This window comes from Scyliorhinus canicula, chromosome 2 (genome assembly GCF_902713615.1).
Source record: "Scyliorhinus canicula chromosome 2, sScyCan1.1, whole genome shotgun sequence".
NCBI classification, from domain to species: Eukaryota; Metazoa; Chordata; class Chondrichthyes; order Carcharhiniformes; family Scyliorhinidae; genus Scyliorhinus; species Scyliorhinus canicula.
In genome coordinates, this window is record NC_052147.1 from 276612505 (window position 1) to 276629181 (window position 16677).

At 45.6% G+C, this 16677-nt stretch overlaps 1 protein-coding gene across 2 annotated transcripts in view; it reads left to right on the forward strand.

The window, feature by feature from the left end:
* The window catches only part of stam2 (signal transducing adaptor molecule (SH3 domain and ITAM motif) 2), an 82447-nt gene extending 66291 nt beyond the window's left edge, over nucleotides 1-16156 (forward strand). For both annotated transcript variants that reach the window (XM_038790094.1, XM_038790093.1), the window contains 4 exons: nucleotides 1549-1603; nucleotides 4598-4772; nucleotides 10002-10171; nucleotides 12185-16156. In XM_038790094.1, the coding sequence (XP_038646022.1) occupies nucleotides 1549-1603; nucleotides 4598-4772; nucleotides 10002-10171; nucleotides 12185-12404 (620 nt within the window). In that variant the 3' untranslated portion in view covers nucleotides 12405-16156. The remainder of the gene's footprint in view (nucleotides 1-1548; nucleotides 1604-4597; nucleotides 4773-10001; nucleotides 10172-12184) is intronic.
* The last annotated feature ends 521 nt before the right edge of the window (nucleotides 16157-16677 follow it).

Consider the following 16677-nt stretch of genomic DNA (forward strand, 5'->3'; position numbering starts at 1 on the left):
ACGCATGCCATAAAATAATTATTCCCCGTGTTGTCTCCTGCCAGTCACCCCAAATCTGTCCCCTCTGGTCTGTGACCTTTCAGCCATTGAAAGTGGCTTCTCTATAGTTTCTCCATCTGAGTCCGTCAACATTTTTAACACCTTGATCCAATTCTTTTAAACGTGCCATGCAGTCCCCATGGTGGGTGGCTCCCCATGTTTACTCACACGAGCTCCATTATGTTGGTGATGCTGGGACCTTTCTTTTAAGTGAATGAAAATGCTGAGCTGCACTTGTGTTCAGCCATCGATTGCCCTTTAAAATAATGAAGTGATTACCTGCAATTCGTGTAGGTAAAGGCTCGCCAATATATTGTGACATTTTTAATACATTCATGGGATGTGGGTGTCGCTGGCAAGGCAACATTTATTGCCCATCCCTAATTGCCTCGAGGTAGCAGTGGTGAGAGACCCCTTGAACTGCTGCAGTTCACGTGATGTAGGTCTACCCACACTGCTGTTAGGAAGGGAAGTACAGAGTTTTTGACCCTGCAGCAATGAAAGAACGGCGATATCGTTCCACGTGAAGTTGTGGCTTGGAGAGGAATTATCAGGTGGTGGTGGTGTTCCCGTGCATCTGCTACCCTTGTCTTTCTAAACCTGTCATCTCTATCACCTAGAAGATGTTGTCAAAGGAGCCTTGGTCAGTTCCTGCAGTGCATCTTGTAGATAGTACATACTGATGGCACTGTGCGTTGGTGGGGGGAGTGTAAGGTGGGGGTTGAGGTGCCAATTAAGCTAGCTGCTTTCAAGCTGCTTGTATGTTGTTTGAGCTACAATCATCCAGGCAAGTGGGGAGTATTTCATCGCACCCCTGACTTGTGCCTTTTAGATGGTTGACGAGTTTTGAGGAGTTGGGAGGGGAGTTACTCACCGCAGACTTCCCTGTCTCTGATGTGCCCTATTAGCCACAGTATTTGTGTCTCCACAAGGATTGTAGTGATCACTCCTACCAATACTACCATGGACAGATGCATCTGTGCCATGTACATTGGTAAGGACCGGGGCCAAGCAGGTCCCCCTCCCCCATGTGTTGGTGTTCTCACCACCTGCGTTTAAGGTCAGGCTGGCAAATATGGCCTTCATGACTTGGTCAGTGATTGTATCACTGAGTCATTCTTGGTGATGGTCTTCGAAGTCTCATCCGGAGGGCATTCTGTGCCTTTGATGCCCTTAGTTTCTTCCAAACCGTGTTCAGCATGAAGGAGCACTGTGGGGTGAGAACCTGAGTTAATGTTTCGTGTCAAGTTGACTTTTCAGCACTCTCTCGGATAAACTAAGAAGCCATCCTGTGTAATGGATATAGTGAGGGCTGCTGGATTTACCTTTTCTTTAGTTTTACAAGCATGCAAAGAAAATATCAGGAATAATAGTGAACTGGAAAGTTAGGAATTTTGCAAGCTTCTTGCTGTACAGATTAAACTTCTAATATCACGGAGGGAGAGGTAAGTGCTGACCTACTTGTTCTTGTTTGCAGTTTTGACAAAGTATCTATTGTGTGTCTCCTAGATGTCTGTCAACAAATGGGACCAATTATTGATGAGCAGCTTGAAGAGATAGACAGGTAGGAAACCAGAAAACTAATTCACTTTCCTGATTTATATATTTCTCCTGTTGTATGTTTGCATTTTGCAGTCAATCAAGCTCTGAATTTAGATTTATTTTTCCCCTCCCTGCTGGTGCAGACTTGCCTGAAACATGCGTACTTCAGGTTCACTGGTGATGCACATCACTGCATTGCCCAAATGTGAGCTAACAATTTGTGTTTCGCATTACAAAATTGCTTGTTGTTTGGCATGTAGAAATAAATTAAAAGGCAAAAGCATTTTCGCTTTCCCTACGTGTTTGGCGCCTCTTTCCATGCTACTGTTTCCGCAGACATCGTCCACTTCAGGTCAGGAAGTCGCACGACAATGACACTCACTCTGGGTCTGGTAGAGCACTGGGATTCTGTGTCAAGCTGTCAGCCAGTGAGAATGGTTGAAGGATATAGCAGCTCCGTATAACACTCATTCCATTTCCTGATTCCTCCTCCTTCCCCTGAGATCCAGCCCCTTGTGCCTACCACCTTTTCACCCCCTCGGTCGCAATCTTCTACGCCCAGACAAAGTATCAGGGGGCTTGTCGTGGGGCACATTACAGCTGAACCCAATCCAGTCTTCATGGATGTTGCCAGGATTGGAAAATTGCGGCTACAAGGAAAGATTGGGTCGGCTAGCGTTGTTTACCTTGGAGCAGAGGAGGCTTAGGGAAGGAGGCTTCAGGGAGATTTGATTGAGATGTAAAACAATTGTGAAGCGCATGAATAGTGTGGATGGGAAGGGCCTAAGAGGAGAGGTAATTGACTCGGGAGCATCGATTTTAAATGACTTTCACCAAAAGGGTGGCAAGAGTCTAGAACTTACTACCTGAAAAGGTGGTAGAGGCAGAAACCCTCAACACGTTTTACAAAGGTGTCTGGAGATGCACCTGATGTGCAGATCTACCGACTGAATGCTGGAAAGTGGGATTGGGCAGGTGGCTTGGTTTTTGGCTGGCGGAGAGATGATGAATCAAGTGGCTTCTTTCTGTTCCATAAACCTTCTATGACTCTATTCCACATGAATGAGCTTAGAGGTCCAGGCCAGAGTCTTGGCTGCTCCTCTCCTGAACCCAAGGGCAGCAATGCTAGTTTTCTTTATTCATTCATTCATGTAATGTGAGTATTGCTGCCTATGCCAGCATTTATTGCCCACCCCTAATTGCCCTGAGACGGTGGTGGTGAGCTGCCTCCTTGAACCGTTTGTAGTGCTGCACATTGTGCCGCTCAGACTGTAGAAGTGAACTCAAACTTGGAAACTTCAACAACAGCTTGCATTTATATAGCACCTTTTAATGTAGTAGTTTAATCTCCCAGGACACTTCACAGGAGCAATTATGAACAAAATAACACTGAACCACATAGAGGTTTTTGGGGCATGTAACCAAAAGCGTTTAAGGAGCCCCTTTTTAAAGGAGGGGGAACGAGTTGGAGAGGTTTAAGGAGGGAATGTGAGAGCTTTGGGCCTTAACAACTGAAGGCCCGGCCACTAGTGGTGGAGCAATTACAACTTGTGGGTGGTTAAGAGACTAGTACTGGAGAAGCACAGATACCTTTGAACGATGTCACAGAGGTTAGCACTGCTGCTTCACAGCTCCGGGGTCCCGAGTTCAATTCCGGCCTCGTGTAACTGTGTGGAGTTTACACTTTCTCCCCGTGTCTGCGTGGGTTTCCTCCTGGTGCTCCGGTTTCCTCCCACAGTCCAAAGATGTGCAGGTTAGGTGGATTGACCTGGATTGACTGTGGAATATAGAGGGCTTAAATCCTTTTCTGTTCTTGCAAATAAAGCATTGAAGCTTTGTCAACTTGCCAGAAATGTTCGATGTGTCATTTTGGCACTTTTCCACATAATGAACCAGTAGGGTACTTTCTTTTTTTTCCTGATTTTTCCGATTAAGGGGCAATATAACGTGGCCGATCCACCTACCTACCCTGCACATCTTCTGGATTGTGACAACTCCACACGGGGTAGTGGCCGGGATTGAACCCAGGTCCTCTGTTCCCTGAGGCAGAGTTTATCTTTTTTTTAAAAACTGGACGCAGGCATTTTGATTGCTCATTCCTAATTGTCCTTTAGAAAGTAGTGAGCTGCCTTTGTGACTCGTTGGGGTCTATGCGGCGTCGGGGCTGTTAGCGCTGATCTATTGCGTGCTTTGTACTTCACACCAGTATTGATTCCACTGGGATAAAGATAACAGGAAAGACCTGTGCCTGTTACTGAGGGGACCGGTATGATTGAGTGAAGGTGGTTTGAGAATTGTTTCAGCAATGCATTTGCATTGTTTGAACTACTTAAGATAGAAAGTCCAAACTTCTTGTGTACTTCCTTGGTTGTAAAGCACTTTGAGATTACTGTTGGTTGTGAAAAGCCCTCTGTAAATGCAAATCTTAAATCCCTTAAAGGGAAATGGTGGGGTAATGGTAATGTCACTGAGCTAGGAATGTAGAGTACGTGGGTTCAAATCCCACTGCAGCAGCTAGTGGAATTTAAATTCAATTAATAAACAAAATCTGGAATATAAAGCTTGCCTCAGTCGTGGTGACCATGAAACTATCATTGATTGTTGTAAACACCCATCTTGTTCAGTAGTGTTCTTGAGAGAAGGAAATCTGCTGTCCTTTCCTGGTCTGGCCTAAATGAGAGCCTACCCTCCGAAATGGCCCAACAAACCACTTAGTTTAAGGGCAGTTAGGGATGGGCAACTGCCAACGACACTCTCATCCTATCAATTTATTTTTAAAAATCTGCTTTATAATAGTGCGTGAGAGAATGTAATACGAAGACATTGTTCATGGGTGAAGTGGAAAGTTTCACCTTTTTCTTATGCACTACAGAAACTTATTTTCAAATGAGATGTAAGTTTTTATTTAAATCTACACATCTGTTGAGGGTTGATTTGAAAATACTTTTTCTTGTATGTTTTATGCATAATGACTCCTCTTGCAAGTGACCTTCCCCATCTCTCTCTCTCACTCCAGGAAGCACTCGGAGTTGTCGGAGCTGAACGTGAAGGTTTTAGAAGCCTTGGAGTTGTACAACAAATTGATGAATGACGTGCCTATGTACTCTTCCATGTATTCCAAGCCTCAGACCCAGTCACAAGCTCAGGCACAGGCTTACTATGCACAACAGTCAGCCACCGTTCCTATGCAGGTTAGTTCCAACGCATGCCAGGAAACCCTGGCAGCATTAACCAGGAAAGGGGATGGTTTTCGTGTATGGAATGATCTGCCTGGACTGTACGCAGAATAGTATGTCTCACTGTACCTCGGTGCACGTGACAAATCTAAATCTATCACGCGTGGAGTAGGGACTTCTTTGCTGAGGTAGGGACCAAGAAACACCGGTGAGGGATTAAACAGAGATTTACTCTGCTGCTTATTCACCTCGGGAGTATTTCATTCTCACTTTCCAGATTTGGCAGAATTGGACGCACAAATTGAAATCTATTGCAATCTAAAAATGTTTAGTGCTGTGCATATTCAGAGAGGTAGGCTTGGCTGGTGGTCAGTGGATGGTATCTTGAAGCAATGACCCACCCATTACTGAGGGCCAGGGAGCCCTAACGATTTTTGACTTGAGCACTGTGCAGAGTGCCTGTGTCCTCTTGACCTCTGTCACATACTAAGACATAGCACCTGATTCATCCACCTTAGAAAACTAAAATGCTTGAGTAAACCCCAACCGGTTCAAACTCAATGTGACGCTCAGTGCACCAAGTCCATTAGCGATGAGGATTCCTCAGTTTCAAATTGTGTTTTTTATTATTCATTCATGGGATGTGAGCGGCACTGGCTGGGCCAGCATTTAATGCCCATCCTTATTTGCCCTCTAGTTGCTGGTGGAGATCCACCTTCTTGAACCGCTGGAGTCCATGTGGTGTAGGCACACCCACAGTCCTGTAGGGGAGGGAGTTCCAGGATTTAGACCCAGTGAAGAAACGGCCAATTATATTTCCAAGTCAAGATGGTGAGTGGCTTGGAGGGGAACATCCAGGTGGTGGTGTTTCCATGTATCTGTTGCCCTCGTCCTTTCAGATGGTAGTCAGTGTGGGTTTAGAAGGTGCTGTCTAAGGAGCCTTGGTGAGATCCTGTAGACATTGCACACTCCTGCCATTGTGCATCAGTACTAGAGGGAGTGAATGTTTGCGGATGGGGTAGCAATCAAGTGGGGCTGCTTTGCCCTGGATGGTGGTTTGTTGTTAGAGCTGCACTCCTCCAGGCAAGTGGGTAATATTTCATCACACACCTGACTTGTGCCTTGCGGGTGGTGGGATAGGCTTTGGGGAGTAAGGAGGTGAGGACTCCTAGCCTCTGACCTGCTCTTGTAGCCACAGAAGGATACATCTTTCCATGACATTATCGGTAAAAGTGACCACCGCTCAGTCCTTGTGGAGACAAAGTCTTGTCTTCACATTGAGGGTACTCCCCATCGTTGTGTGTGGCACTACCACCATGCTACATGGGATAGACTTCGAACAGATCTAGCAACTCATGATTGGGCACCCATGAGGCACTGTGGGTCATCAGCAGCAGCAGAATTGTGCTCAACCACAATCTGTAACCTCATGGCCCGACATATCCCCCACTCTCTACCATTCCCACCAAGCCGGGGGATCAACCCTGGTTCAATGAAGAGAGCAGGAGAGCATGCCAGGAGCAGCACCAAGAATACTGAAAAATGATGTGTCAACCTGGTGAAGCTACAACACAAGACTATTTGAAATTGAAATTTGAAAATAGCTTATTGTCACAAGTAGGCTTCAAATGAGGTTACTGTGAAAAACCCCTAGTCGCCACATTCCGGCACCTGTTTGGGGAGGCTGATACGTGAATCGAACCTTGCTGCTGGCCTGCCTTGGTCTGCTTTCAAAGCCAGCGATTTAGCCCTGTGTTAAACAGCCCCTGCTATTTATGTGCCAAACAGCAGAGGAGCACGTAATAGGCAGAGCTCTTTCACAAGGAACACATCAGATCTAAGCTCTGTAGTCCTGCCACATCCAGCTGTGAATACTGGTGGACAGTTAAACAACTTGCTGGAGGAGGAGGCTCCAAAAATATCCCATTACTTAATGATGGAGGAGCCCAAAACATCTATGCAAAAGATGAGGCAGAAGCATTCGCAACAATCTTCATCCAGAAGTGCCAAGTGGATGATCCATCTCGGTCTAATCTGGAGGCCCCCAGCATCACAGATCTTAGTCTTTAGCCAATATGATTCACTCCACGTGATATCGAGAAATGACTTGAGGCACTGGATACTGCAACGGCTATGGCCCTGACCATACTCTGGCAATGGTATTGAGAACTTGTGCTCCAGAACTTGCCCCCCCCCCCCCCCCCCCCCCCCCCCCCCCCCCCCCGTAGCCAAGATGTTCCAGTACAGCTACAATACTGGCACCCATCCGGCAATGTGGAACATTGCCCAGGTGTGTCCTTTACACAAGAAACAGGACAAATCCAACCCAGCCAATTACCACCTTATCAGTCTACTCTCTATCATCAGCAAAGTGGTGGAAGGAGTCATCAGCAGTGCTATCAATAACCTTTATTAGTGTCACAAGTAGGCTTGCATTAAGACTGCAATGAAGCCATTGTGAGAATCCATGAATCGCCTCACTCCAGCACCTATTCGGGTATACTGAGGGAGAATTCAGAATGTCCAATTCATCTAACAAGCATGTCTTTCGGGACTTGTGGGAGGACCCGGAAGAAACCCACGGAGACACGGGGAGAACATGCAGACTCCACACAGACAGTGACCCAAGCCTGGAATTGAACCCAGGTCCCTGCTGCTGTGAAGCAGCAGTGCTAACCACTGTGCTACCGTGCCATCCATGCGGCACTTACTCAGCAATAACCTGCTCACTGACGCTCACTTTGGGTTCTGCCAGGGTCACGCAGTTCCTCACCTCATTACAGCCGTGGTTCAAACATGGACAAAAGAGCTGAATGCCATAGGTGAGGTGAGAGTGACTGCCCTTGACATCAAGGCCGCATTTGACCGAGTCTGGCATCAAGGAGCCCTAGTTAAACTAGAATCAATTGGATTTGGGGGGGGGGAAATCTCTCCTCTGGTTGGAGTCATACCTGGCACAAAGGAAGATGTTTGTGGTGGTTGGAGGTCAATCATCTCAGCTCCAGGACATCACTGTAGGAGTTCCTCAGGGTAGTGTCCTAGGCCCAACTACCTTCAGCTGCTTCACCAATGACATCCCAACATCATAAGGTCAGAAGTAGGGATGTTCAGCATCATTTGTGACTGCTGATATAATGAAGCAGTCTATGTCCAAATGCAGCAAGACCGGGACAATATCCAGACTTGAGTTGACAAGGGGCAAGTTACATTCACACCACACAAGTGCCAGGCAATGACCATCTTCTACAAGAGGGAATCTAACCATCGCCCCTTAACATGCAATGACATTACCATCGCTGAATCCCCCACAATCAACATCCTGGGGGTTACCATTGATCAGCAACTGAACTGGACTAGCCATATTAATACTGTGGCTACCTGGGCAGGTCAAAGGCTAGGAATCCTACGGCGAGTCCACCATCTGCAAGGCGCAAGTCAGGAATGTAATGGGATGCTCCCCACTTGCCTGGATGAGTGCAGCTCCAACAACACTCAAGCTTGACACCATCCAGGACAAAGCAGCCCACTTGATTACTAACCCTTCGACAAACGTTCAAACCCTCCACCACCCGACGAACAGTGGCAGCTGTGTATACCATCTACAAAATGCACTGCAGGAGTTTCTAAACCTATGGCCACTACCATCTTCTGTACAGCATAGCACTACACTTTGTATGCTGCACCCGATGTCAGTGTATTTACATTGTGTATTTATCGTATGTCCTATGTTTTTCACATATGGAACGATCTGCCTGAACTATACCCAGAACAATACTGTTCAATGTACCTCAGTACACGTGACAAATCTAAATCAAATCATCTAGAAGGACAAGACACCAGGGAACCCCACCACCTAGAGGTTCCTGTCCAAGTCACTCACCATCCTGACTTGGAAATGTATTGCAGTTCCTTCACTGGTGGGGCAACATCCTGGAACTCCCTCCCTAACAGCACAGTGGGTGTACCTACACCTCAGGGACTGCAGCGGTTCAAGAAGGCAGCTCATCACCACCTTCTGAAGGGTAACTAGGGATAGGAAATAAATGTAGGCCTAACCAATGGCGCCCACATCCCGTAAATTAATTTAAAAAAAGTATTACTGTGATTGGTCCAGTTAGTTTTCTGATGAATGGTAATCCGCAGGATGTTGATGGTGGGGGAATTCAGCGAAGGTAATGCCATTGAATGTCAATGTTTAGATGATATTCTGATGATCGGCATTGCAAAATAGTTCTAGTTTTGAGAAGTTGTGGTTAACCATATTAGCTCTCCTATTTGCCTCACAGTTTAAAACAAAAACAGAAGTTGGGGCTGCAACTAATTGTGCAAGTGGCTGTGACTGTTTATTTGGGGATTGTGAATATTAATTTGGAATGGTTTGTGCACTCACTCAGTCAGACCCCTGATTCCTTTCTCACTCGACCCTGTTTGCCTTGATTGGGTTCTCCATTTCCCACATATTAAGCAGAGTTGCATGATGGGAGTGGGATTGTGAGATCCAGTTCCAGTTTGGATAGATCAGGAAGGTGGCTAGAGAGATGACAATCATCACTTCCTGACGATCATTGCCTGCTGAAGCCTGGCTATCTTGCATCTTCAGATGGGTGATGATTTTTTTTTTGGAGAAACTTTTATCATTCAAATAATGCGTTTTAAATAACTTTTTTTTGCATTTTTAAAGAAATTGTTCTCTGGTATAGTGATTTTCTTTATTCGTTCTTGGGATGTGGGCGTCGCAGGCAAAGCCAGCAGTTGTTGTCTGTCCCTAATTGCCCTCGAGCATTTTAAGAGCCATCCACATTGCTGTGGGTCTGGCGTCACATGTAGGCCAGACTGGGAAAGGACAGCAGATTTTCTTCCTTGATGGTCATTAGTGAACCAGATGGGTTTTTATGACCATCAACAATGGTTTGATGGTACTTAATTGCACCCCCCGGGCCCCCTTCCAGAAAGGTCTACATATCTTAGAATCATACAGCACAGAAAGAGAACATTGGGCCCATTATGATTCCTGAGAAAGTTAACTAATGAAGCCATATTTTCCCTGCTTTTTCCATATAACCCTGCAATATTTTCCCTTCTAAGTATTTATCCAGTCACTTCTCCACCTTTTCCTTTATTCTTACATGGGATGTGGGACTCGCTGGTAAAGCCCTTTAACGTGCTTCTATTTTCCCAATTGTCTGGGGTACTATAATCATCCACAAATGGTAAGTCACATGCTACTTTTTTCATTCTCCACAGGTGTATCCAGGACAGTCCCAGAGTGCGACCTATATGCCAGCCGGCATCTCGCAGGTGGCAGCCAGCCATGGCTACAGTTTAGGACCAGAGCAGATTGGTGCACTGAGGTCTCTGCCCCCGACCATGAACTCAGCTACTGCATCCCAGAGCAGTCAGATACCCTATATGAGGTACAGTACTCTCAAAGGTTAACTATAGTCTGTGGATGGGGATGGCATGGCTGCTGCCTCACAGCGCTGAGGACCCGGGTTCGACCCCGGGTCATTGTACGCGTGGAGCTTGCATATTCTCCCCGTGTCTGCGTGGGTCTCGTTCCCACAACCCAAAAAGATGTGCTGGGTAGGTGGATTGGCCATGCTAAATTACACCTTAATTGGGAAAAAAAGAATTGGATACTCTAAATTTAAAACTAAAAATTAAAAAAACTTTAGCCTGTGGATCACGCAAGCTGTTTTTCCCTATCCTGAAGGTACTCATTGTGCACGGGCTGCAGGCAGACAATGTTCCCACTGTGGTGGGCGGCACAGTGGTTAGCACTGTCGCTTCAAAGCTCCAGGGTCCCAGGTTCGATTCCTGGCTTGGGTCACTGTCTCTGCGGAGTCTGCACGTTCTCCCCGTGTCTGCGTGGGTTTACTCCGGGGGCTCCGGTTTCCTCCCACAGTCCAAAGACATGCAGGTGAGGTGGATTGGCCATGCTAAATTGCCCTTAATGTCCAAAGGGGTTGGGTGGGGTTCCTGGGTTACAGGTATGGGGTGGAGTTATAGGTTTAAGTGGGGTGCTCGGTCCAAGGGGCGGTGGGCTGAATGGCCTCCTTCTGCACTGTAAATTCTATGTTCCATGTATCTTTTACTATATCTGACTGCAGTGAGCAGCAAGCTCAGTCCAGAACGTGGATTTCATCCATGTGGTTAAAAGTCATGCACTCGAGCCCCAGTCCAGAAACCGGAGTTCCAAGGTCTAGGTTAGCTTTCCAGACCAGTTCAGAGAAAGTGCGGCACTGTCGGATGTTAAATTGATGCCCCTCTGCTGCCCTGTGAAGTTGGGCTGGTGATGCCACTGAGCGGTGAATTCCTCCTCTCTGCACTGCCGGCACACAGCAGCCAGGGCAAGCACTCCACTTCTTCTGAGGGAGAAAGAGCAAGATGCAAAGCTGACACTGGGTCACGTGCATTGCTGAGGATCTGACTGTGGCAGAGGCCGAGTAATCCTGGTGTGATCCTTGGGGATATGATGAGAAACACTGGGCTACCTTATTTGAAAGGGCGAGGGTCAAAGATTTTCTTTGGCATATCCCAAGGTCATGAATAACAATTATTCTTCTCCCCATATTCCATTCACATCCGAGGTTCTTGATTGAGCGAGTGAGGTAGGGATGGTGACATTGTGGTACTCTTTCTGGACTAGTAATCCAGCGGGTTGGTCTAATGATCCAGAGGCACTGTGGGCCATCAGCAGCAGCAACAGAATTGTACTCAACCACGAGCTGTAAACTCTTCACTCAGCATATCCTCCAATATCTATCATTACCATCAGCCCTTGGTCAGTGAAGAGTGCAGGAGGGCATGCCAGGAGCCATACCAGGCATACCTAAAAATGAGGTGTCAACCTGCTATAGCTGCAACACAGAACTACTGGCATGCCAAACGGAGATGCTACGTGCAGTAGACAGCTAAGCGATCCCACAACCATTGGATTGGATCAAAACACTTCACTCCCTCTGCCAGTCGTATATAGTGGTGGACAATTAAGCAACTAACAGGAGGAGGAGGCTGTACAAATAATCCCTTTCTGCCTTCCCCAGAAGTCTCCACGGTGGCACAGTGGTTAGCACTCCTGCCTCACAGCGCCAGGGTCCCAGGTTCAATTCCAGCCTTGGGTGACTGTGTGGAGTTTGCACGTTCTCCCCGTGTCTGTGTGGGTTTCCTCCCACCATCCAAAGATGTGCAGGTTAGGCGGATTCAATTCTCCGAACTGAACTGAAGCCCCTGGCACCATTCTGATGAATCTTATCTACACTCCAATGCCTTCGCATCTTTCCTAAAGTGTGGCGTCCGGAACTAGACACAAGCCACCATTGAGGCTGAACAAGTGTTCTGCACAAGTTTTTGCCCCTATTAATTATAGATCTGTTGTGTCAAATTTTCTTGAAAGTAATCTTTTAAAAAAATATTTTATTGAACAGTACTGGACCGCCACAAGCATACATGAACCAGGCGGCAAACCTTCAGGTGACGACTGGACCAGCCGCTCCATACACATCGCAAGCAGGACTGAATAATGACATGTCTGCTTATCAGAACACTACCATCAGCGGGCCTCCGGCTGCAAGCTACCCCATGGCCTCCCAAGTCCAGAATATCCCTCAGCAACACTCTAACTATTTTCAGCAGCCTCTGCTTTAAGAGAAGTGCACCCCAATGTGCGTCTTTCAGCAGATGTCGTGGTTTCCGTGTTATTGTGCTAGATGCTGCCCTGCTGAGATTTTGAGACTCGCGGTGGGAGCACTGCACTAATGAGTAAGGTCTGCACCCGAGATATCCCCTTTGAGCACTTGCAGTGAACGGTTTTCTTTCTCCCTCCCTCTTGCTTCAATGAAAAGTGGCACTAATTACTTGCGTTCTTGTATCTCGGCTCTGTGTACTGCTTAATATGTTTGCACTTTCTGTCTGTCTTCCTCAGCTACTGTCACATCTTGGCAGCTCTGGTTAGTTGCCTTTGCTAAAAAATTATGGAAGCACTCTTTTATAAGGAGCCTTTTCATCGGGGCCTTGTTGCAGTACGAGAACTGTGAAAGGCCACTATATCTCTCTACCCTTGCTGCCTCTCGGCCATGGCCTCTGAGCCCGATGAAGGTTCAGATCCCTCCTTGTGTTTGTCTAGCTGGAACAGCAGTGAAGAGAGGCTGCTTTTGACTGTGTCGCTCCTTGCTGAAGGGAAAGGGAGAATAGGCCAGGGTTCAATCTAAAAGAAAATGCACGACCCTTGTGGGGCGACCCAAAGTTGCCAGAGTTTGGGGGTCAATTTAAATGCCTGTAGCTTGATTGTGTTGAATACATTGTTTCAGTGCCTGCCTCAGACAGGAACTATGGCCTTTTTTGAAATCTAATCTGGGTGTCTGCATGAGGACATGGCACTGACTTGGACACACACACGAGTACCAGTGCTCAATCATGCTGCAAGATGGGACTAGGCCAAGGATCTTCAACCAGTTGGTTTGCCCTGGCATTCAACCATTTCCAGTCTTGACCATGGTCTTGTAGGACCTGGAATTCACCCACAGTATGCAAGATATTCTCGTTCTACAACCTGATCGGCAAATTGGAGACCTACAAAATGGTCATCTGAGCATAAAATTAATAATGAAGGGCCTTATCCACCCCCAGGCCAAGCTATATTGCAAGCAAAGAAACCTAAAAAAAGCTTCCCGTTTGTAACACCCCAGAGCTTTGAAATAATGAGCTTAGCCTGGTTTGATCAAAGAAAAATTAATAAAAAAGCGCTGATGCGTGGACAGCATATAATGGGCTGGTTTCACAGTGCAATGAGCATATCATGTGCCAGATTCACAATATGGGGTGTTCTGGTTGTGTGTGAATCCATTGCATTGCCTTTGCTAACTGAGCCGTCAGTCCTTTATGGATTGCAAAGTTTACGTGTTGGCAAATTCTGACTTCAACCCCGTCACGTAACATGCACACTGTTGATTTTAATTATGTCTGACTTGGGTTGCCAGTTTGCATCCTTCATTGTGTTGCACGCACAGTGAATCCTAGCTTCTGCTTTTCCACTTTCTAGTTTTCTGGCACAATGAATGCTTCTTATCCTTAGTGTTCCTGGGCTGGTGGTGATGGATGAGTGCTGTTTTCAAAATTAAAAAACACAATGCAACATCACCATCTTCAAACCTCCCCAACATGTGCACAGCCCACCTTTCGGAATTGGGGATCCTTTTCCCATGTGAAATGAGGGACCAATCCACTGTTCCAATGACGTGGGGCAAAAACAAAATGCTGGAAAAACTCAGCCGGTCTGGCAGCATTGGTAGAGAGAGAGAAAAGTTACTGTTTCGAGTCCATATGGAAATGTTAACTCCTATTTTCTCTCTCCCCCAATTCTGCCAGACCTGCCGAGTTTTTCTGTTTTTGTTTCATATTCCAGCATCCACAATATTTTGCTTTTTATTAAAATGATGGGGTTGTTTTTTATTCCTCATGTTTATCCCTCGACTTTGCAATGCCTTGTGAGCAGTCACTGCACATTTGAAACAATGGGTAGTTACCGGGTGGAGGGGGGGGATAATGTAAACTTAAGTCCTTGGAAGGTCCGCTGGGGGAGTGCGCACATGTGGATCTTTTTAGTACCTTAAGGAGTGAATCATCTTGTGTAATGTGACTTGTAACAGGGTATCTCTTGTACTTTGGTTCTGCATCCCACCACCATGTCCATATTAACCTGTTGCACAGTAATAAGCTTAAGCAGGTTTACCTGCAATACAAATTGTCAACTTTAGATTAAATCTGATCTTGCCGAGGAATGCCATTGGACAATGGATATGCGATGGTTTAATAAATAAAATCTCAATTAATCGTGTTGTGAAGCTTTAAAAGTGGATTCTAAACCAAATGAGTGCAAAATGTAATGAAAAACTTTTATCTTAAAAGAGCGGTTGTGTGTTTGATCAACTGGCAGGCTGTCTGCAGGGTAGATCAGTTTCAATGAAAAGGGTTTGGGGGAGGAGTGGCGATAAATAATTATTGGCCATAAAGACCAGCTACACTTGTAATCTTCATCCTTCCCCGGTGTTGGAAATGGTTTCTATATTTTGATGCAGCAATGCCAGTGGGCCTCGATTGTGTTGTATAGATACAGTAAGATTGGCCGATACATGTGTCCAAACTGCTCACTCGCTTTTTAATCTGATAGCTTCCCATGCACCAAATTTTAAATAAAAAGTATGTCTGTTAAATGAACTTTTTTTGCCCTTGTAGAAACATTGCTTTGACCACCCACCTTGCCTCCATCCCCATGCAGTCAAGAACTGTCCAGCTTACAACCATTATGGTTTATTTGGAGTGTCCCAGGTTTACCACCGCTGTATTGAAATCCAGCTCCCTGGTGAGGGTGGTATTGTGTTGCTTGTGGAGCAGTTGTATTGTGGAGTCTTGTTCTGGCTGGATCCCTTCAGACTCTTTGAACAATTTGCTCCTCTTAAGTCACTTTATTTCTGTCACTTTTATTCCAGTTATGCTTTTGGCATTATATTGCTACTTTGCTGTATATAGAATTTACAGTATAGGAACAGCTTCTCTTAGAAGTATAAATGTTGCTATTCACCTCAACTAATCCTGAGACTTACAGGTCCCATGTTCTCACTGCTGTTTCTGAATTCCCTATAATAATCTTTATTATCACAAATAGGCTTTCATTAACTGCAATGAAGTTACATTTGTGGCGCAGTTATGAATTCTCCCTGAAGTACAAACATCTATTCCACATCTGCCACAATCGAGCCTTTCATAACAAATCTTGTGTGTCACCAGGTTGTCGAGTGGAGGTGGTAACGCGATGACCTGTTTCAGTCATCCCATTATTTAATTTTCCATGTTATTGGGTGTGTTACCAGGAAGGAGTAGGTTTTAGGCTATGAACTACTCAACTTGTAGCAAAAACAGACTTTTTGATCATTTTATTTTGTCAATACTCTGCTCCCTTTATTTTAATCTGCTTAGTTATAAGAAACTACTCATACTTAAAATCAGCACAATAAGATGGAAACCGCCAATGTTCCCCACTACTCTAAAAATTCTATTATACTGTATGAAGATTGTTTATAGTTGTACTTTACTTTATTCCTTCCCCCAAAGAAAATCACCGCCTGGCGGTTTTGACTGGTGTCCCCACTCTTGACTTGCTTGTGTGTGATGCTCGGTCATTGTAATTGGGAGTGTGGGATTAATCTTTCTCCCAAGTTTTTTTTTTTTGCATCTGTCTGAGAACCTTTAATTTTATTTTCTCTCCGTTGAGTGCTGTAATATAGAGGCAAGATGTCAGCAAGAATGATGCGCACTGTTCACTTGTACTGACACTTACTAGGCTGTGTTGCCTTCCAGGTCTTTCAAATAATAAAGGAATTAATTTTTGTTTAACTTGGAAATGTTTTGCCTTTTCTGTGTCTCATTTTACTTTTGGAGAAGGCATATTCATCCTCCTGTAGATTAAAAGGTCTTTAAGACAGTGATAGGTAGGTTCTTGATTGATCAGGGGTTATGGGCAGAAGGGAGGGGAATGGGTATGAGAAAAATATCAGGCATGATTGAAAGCAGATTTGATGGGGCAAGTGGCCTAATTCTTCTCCCATGTCTTGTGGTCTAGTTCACATTCTCTTTACTACTACCCCCCCCCCCCCCCCCCCAAACCCTGATGTTCTGACCCAGTACTTTATCCCACAACTGACATTACTGATCTTCCGATGAGCAAATTGGCTTTCCACATTGCATGGTTTTGGAACAAACTGGGTAAGTGCAATGCAAGCTCAGGACTGTTGCCTGTATTTACCACCACACTCTGCATTTCAGCTGCTATTTATATAAATGAGTGCGCATTATCTAAATCAGTGTCTTTTTACACCCCATCACCCAAATTTTGTGACTTGTTCTATGGTTTCTTCCCTCTGTT